Source organism: Pistacia vera, unplaced genomic scaffold (genome assembly GCF_008641045.1).
Source record: "Pistacia vera cultivar Batoury unplaced genomic scaffold, PisVer_v2 Contig232, whole genome shotgun sequence".
Lineage (NCBI taxonomy): Eukaryota > Viridiplantae > Streptophyta > Magnoliopsida > Sapindales > Anacardiaceae > Pistacia > Pistacia vera.
In genome coordinates this window covers 1-5350 of record NW_022196038.1, presented here as the reverse complement: position 1 = coordinate 5350, position 5350 = coordinate 1, and the positions used below count along the sequence as shown (strand labels likewise).

Sequence of the window (5350 nt, the reverse complement as noted above, 5' to 3'; positions counted from 1 at the left end):
ATAAATTTAAAAAATAGAAATGCTAAGAAGTGGTGGAGGGATCGTGATCGGTCACATAATTAAGATAAGATAGTAATTTTTTTACAATATGATGCATTGACTTTAAATCTTCCATGTAAACCTCCAAAATTTGCAATCCTTATCTCCACTCCGCACCATCACATAAACGATCAAATTAAAATCATTCCAAATACAGAGTTTCCGTAAAACTATCTCCATTCCAGAGAGATGGATGATCTAAAGCCACGCCCTGCAAATTCATCCCCTCTAACCCCACTTGATTTCTTAGAAAGAGCAGCCACTGTTTACGGTGATTGCCCCTCTATCATTTACAGCAACACCACCTACACGTGGTCGCAAACCTACCGTCGATGTCTCCAGTTGGCTTCTTCTCTCTCATCCTACGGCATCTCCCCAGGCCATGTCGTCTCTGCTGTGGCCGCCAACATCCCTCCCATGTACGAGGTCCACTTTGCTGTACCCTTTACCGGTGCTATCCTTAATAACGTCAACACGCGCCTGGACGCGCGCACAGTCTCCATACTCCTGCAGCACAGCGAATCAAAGCTCGCTTTGGTGGATCATCAGTTCAGTTCTCTTGTTCTTGAAGCCATCTCTTTGTTCCCATCCAATATCAATCCTCCTCGTTTGATCCTCATCACTGATGATGATTACGCATCATCCCCGACCGTCGATTCTAATTTCTGTTGCACTTACGAGGGCCTCGTGGAGAAAGGTGACCCGAATTTCAAGTGGGTCAGGCCACAAAGTGAGTGGGATCCGATGATATTAAACTATACATCAGGTACAACCTCGGCTCCTAAAGGTGTAGTCCACTGCCACCGTGGGATCTTTACGATCACCGTTGGATCTTTGATTGATTGGTCAGTACCCAAACAACCCGTCTACCTGTGGACCCTACCTATGTTTCACGCTAACGGATGGAGTTACCCGTGGGGCATGGCCGCCGTTGGTGGGACCAATATCTGCCTTCGAAAATTCGATGCTTCTATAATCTACGCTATGATTAAAAGACACGGTGTCACTCATATGTGTGGTGCCCCTGTGGTGCTCAACATGCTCTCCAATATTCCTAATAAAGAACCCCTTAAAAACCCGGTTCATATTCTCACCGCTGGAGCACCACCACCTGCGACGATTCTCTCGAGGTCCGAGTCGCTGGGTTTTATAGTGAGTCACGGCTACGGTTTAACAGAAACCGCGGGACTTGTCGTGTCATGTGCGTGGAAACATCAATGGAATGTGTTGCCGGCGACGGAGAGGGCGCAGTTAAAATCGAGACAAGGAGTGAAAATCGTGGGTTTTACTGAGATTGATGTGGTGAATAGCGAGTCTGGAGAGAGTGTGAAGCGTGACGGGTTATCGCTGGGTGAAATTGTTTTGAGAGGAGGGTGCGTTATGCTCGGTTATCTAAAAGATCCAGTCGGCAGCGGCAAGTGCATGAGTGATGATGGATGGTTTTACACAGGTGATGTTGGGGTGATGCATGCTGATGGGTATATAGAGATTAAAGATAGATCAAAGGATGTTATAATAAGCGGTGGAGAGAATTTGAGCAGCGTGGAGGTGGAGGCTGTGCTGTACATGAACCCAACCGTTAATGAGGCGGCTGTTGTGGCGAGACCTGATGAGTATTGGGGTGAGACACCGTGTGCTTTTATAAGCTTGAAGGCTGAGTTGAAGAAAAGGCCGAGTGAGAAGGAGATAATGGAGTTTTGCAGGGCAAGGTTGCCGCACTATATGGTGCCTAAAACGGTGGTGTTTAAGGATGAATTGCCTAAAACTTCAACTGGGAAAATAAAGAAGTTTATGCTGAGAGAGATAGCAAAGGCAATGGGGTCTTCCAGAGTGAGTCGAATGTAATTAATTAGTTGATTGTGTCTATGTTTGATTTTGACACAATGAATTTCGTACATACAAAGTGTTAAACAGCTTTTAGAAGTTACACGTGAATGATTGTAGATGATCTAATAATAAATTAAAGACGATATTTAAAGTGGTTCGGATACTTAAAGTGAATCATACATCCATTGTTATCTTATATATGAAAGATTATAAGAGGTCGCATATAGCGAACAACAGGTACAAATACAATTATTGATTATTTAGATAGAATATCAAGTCAGTCTCTTTTTTGTAGGTTATCATTGCTTTGAAAGTTAAAGATCATAATTAGAATGAGAGTTTTTGTATCAGAATCCTGAAAATGAGAGGGGAAGTCTTCTATTTATAGTAGAGGAAATCAAAGGTAACGATAACAAATTTGCAAATGGGTAGGTGTCGTGCAAGTCATTCCTTGTCTCCCATTGGCTGATAACTTAGGATATTTCCTCAAGTTATCTGGGGCTTGGACAAGTGTGCGTTTCCCATTCACTCAAACAAAACCTGAAACTGCCAAGTTGGTGATAGCTATATTCTTTTTGTCTTGGGGGGACGTGACAGCTCTTAAACGGTACAAAACATTTCTGAACTCTGATTGGAGCTAGCTGATGTAGGCTTGCATCAACTCTGATTTTTGAGGCATAATAGATTGAATAGTGATAAAATTGAAATCATGTTTTGTTCTTGGCATTTCGCAATTTTGACGTGGCAAGCTTAGTTTATTATATGGAAACAATCGCATTGTTTTAAAAAAGATTTTGAAAATAAAAATAAGAATTTTTTTTTTAAATATGGAAATATGTTAATTATCTTTTTAAAACCATAACTAAGGCTGTAAATGAGCCGATCTGAGTGTTGTGGAGTTTTAGACTTATTGAGCTCTTCTCGGTTGCTACAAGATCGAGCTCAAGTTCAAGCTTGAGTCTGTCGAGTCACAGTAAATAGAAATCAACTAAGTTAATCAATTTTAAGTTTCACAATTCACACATGTTAATTTATGAATGAAGGTAAATTTATATAAAACTATATTTGTTAAGTATATAATTATTAATATTATTTTAATATCCATAATTATTTTAGATATTAAATAAAAATCACTCATAAACATTTAAGTATAAAAACCCAAAAGTACTCTATTAAAATCAAATTTTTTATTTATTTTTGTTCCGTATAAAGTAGCAAAAAATTTAAAGAATATGTTAAAAATTATATGGAAATAAAACTGTATATATATTTAGGGGTTTGGAATTTGGTTGAGAAGATTTAGGGTCCGTTTTGGCACATTCTTTTCCTAAAAAACAAAAAAATGCATTTGTTTTAATATTTTTCAAAATCGAATCATATTCTACCCAATTCAAAATATTAACAATTACCTTTTTTAATAAAAATTTTAAAATTAACAAAAACACCCCTACCCACTCAAGCCACTATCACCCACTAGCAGCCACCACCGTTATTGTAACGACACATGACTGGCTGCATCTAACCAGTCATATGTCGATCTATTACTTTCTGACCGGAAAAGGCCAGATCGACGCACGATCTGCCACATCCAATCGATCGTGCGCCATTCTGGCAGATTCCAGCCACCTTCTGGTGATGGTGACAGACTGTCGGAAATATGTGGGTGTGTGGGGGTGTTTTTGTCAATTTATAAACTTTTATTATCGGAGGTGTTTAGTTAAATTAACAAACCTAAGGGATTAAAATAATCTAAATATTTTCAAAAAAATGTATCAAAAACTTCTCAGAATCCTATCATATTTTCTAAAATGTTATTCGTAGAATGCTATTTCAAAAAACTAACCAAATGAAGCCTTAATGATGATGATGATGATCTATGAAATGGAGCAGTTGTTGTTGTGGGAGTTTGTTTTCTATAAATAATTGAATTTCAAGACATGAAACTAAGGTTTTAAAACCCGGCTTGGCTGGTTCAACTGGTTGAACCAGGAACCGGTGGCCATGTCGGGTTGGTTCAATTAAAAAATCTCTAATTGAAATTGACCCAGTTTGAATCGGATGAACCGCTGATCCAACCGGTTTTGGCACAAAGTCAGGTTAACTTCATTCCTAAAAATTAAAACCAAAAAAAAAAAAAAAAAAAAAAACATTTAAACCCTATTCCCATTTCAATTTCATTCGAAAAATCAACATATCATTGTGGCTTCAGCTTCTTCAAACTTCAATCTTCGGCTGCTTCTTCTTCAATATCCAATCTTCGGGCCTTCAACATCTTTTGATCTTCAATCTTAGGCTTCGGCAGCAACTTCTTCTTCTTCAATCTGCGAGTTTCGATAGCTCCGAAGAGGTTTGTGTTTCTTTTGCTTAGTTTTCTTTTTACTTTTTACTGACATTATTATCATTGTTCTTGTTGGGTTGTTGCATGGGAATAGCTAGAGATGGAGGGTTGAAGTGTTGATTTTGAAGAAGTGGGTTTTGGTCCTTTTGGGTTTGAAATTGTTTGATGTGAGAATGGGGCTTCAAAGAATTTGGTTGTGTTTTGCTTTTGTTGAATGGGAGGGACTGGAGTAGATAGAGATGGAGGCTTGATATTGAGGAAGTGGGTTTAGGGTTTGAGATTGTTTGCTGCGAGAATGGGCTTGATAGTAAAGAAGTTGGTTAATGTATGTTTGTGTGTTGTGTTTGATTTGGATTTTATGTTTTTATTGCACTGCAGTGGGTTAATGTTTTGATGTGTTTGATTTGAATTTGAAGAATGCAAGCTGTGCACTGCAATTTTGCACACTGCAGCTTGCACACTTCTAACCAATTTTAAATTTAGTCAGTCAATTTAGTTTACAATAACAAATTTTTACTTATAATGTTATTTTTGTTTGAATTTTTTTGTAGATGCTGATGCGGATGATGACGACAATGACATTGATGATATAAGTAATTTTGCCTTTGTATGATTGCATCTAATGCCCAAATTCAACTTTGACTTGACATGGAAATGCAATAGGATTTTGGAATGAATGTGTTGTTTGCTTTATATTTTATAGCTTATTTAGTTGTTTATTTCATATTTGGATAAACTAGTTACAAAAATTTATTGACAATCAGTATTTTCTAATCTGGAATTTTAATTTTTCTGCTGATGTCACGGTCAGACCCGGTGGTTGAATCAACCAACCTGAGACCCGGCCCCCTGATTGAGTCACCCCATGGGTCAGGTTTTAAAACCTTGCATGAAACTTTTTACCCTTTTTTTCAGGGGGAGTTTATTAAAAAGACATTTGAAGTTTACATTTAATTAAAAGGCTATCAAGTTTTAAAATGTTAACTAAATAGCCATATTATTGATTAAGGGTAATTAGTGCTTAATTAAGATTAATGTAATCTTTTCAAAATTATACTTTATTTCCACAAACCCGAAATTGTTGCAAATAAACCCAAAAACGTTCTTCTTCCTCCCGCCATTAACGCATCTCTACCTCTGCATCTT

General features: G+C 37.7%; 1 protein-coding gene across 1 annotated transcript; it reads left to right on the top strand.

Annotated features, from left to right (window-relative positions):
• Positions 1–228: 228 nt before the first annotated feature.
• LOC116131342 (probable acyl-activating enzyme 5, peroxisomal) lies at positions 229–1884 on the top strand. The gene has a single exon (XM_031417004.1). The coding sequence runs from the start codon at positions 229–231 to the stop codon at positions 1882–1884; it is 1656 nt and encodes a 551-aa protein (XP_031272864.1).
• The last annotated feature ends 3466 nt before the right edge of the window (positions 1885–5350 follow it).

What these genes read in the sequence shown, in the direction of transcription:
- LOC116131342 (XM_031417004.1), top strand. Translation starts at nt 229, where the DNA reads ATGGATGATCTAAAGCCACGCCCTGCAAATTCATCCCCTCTAACCCCA.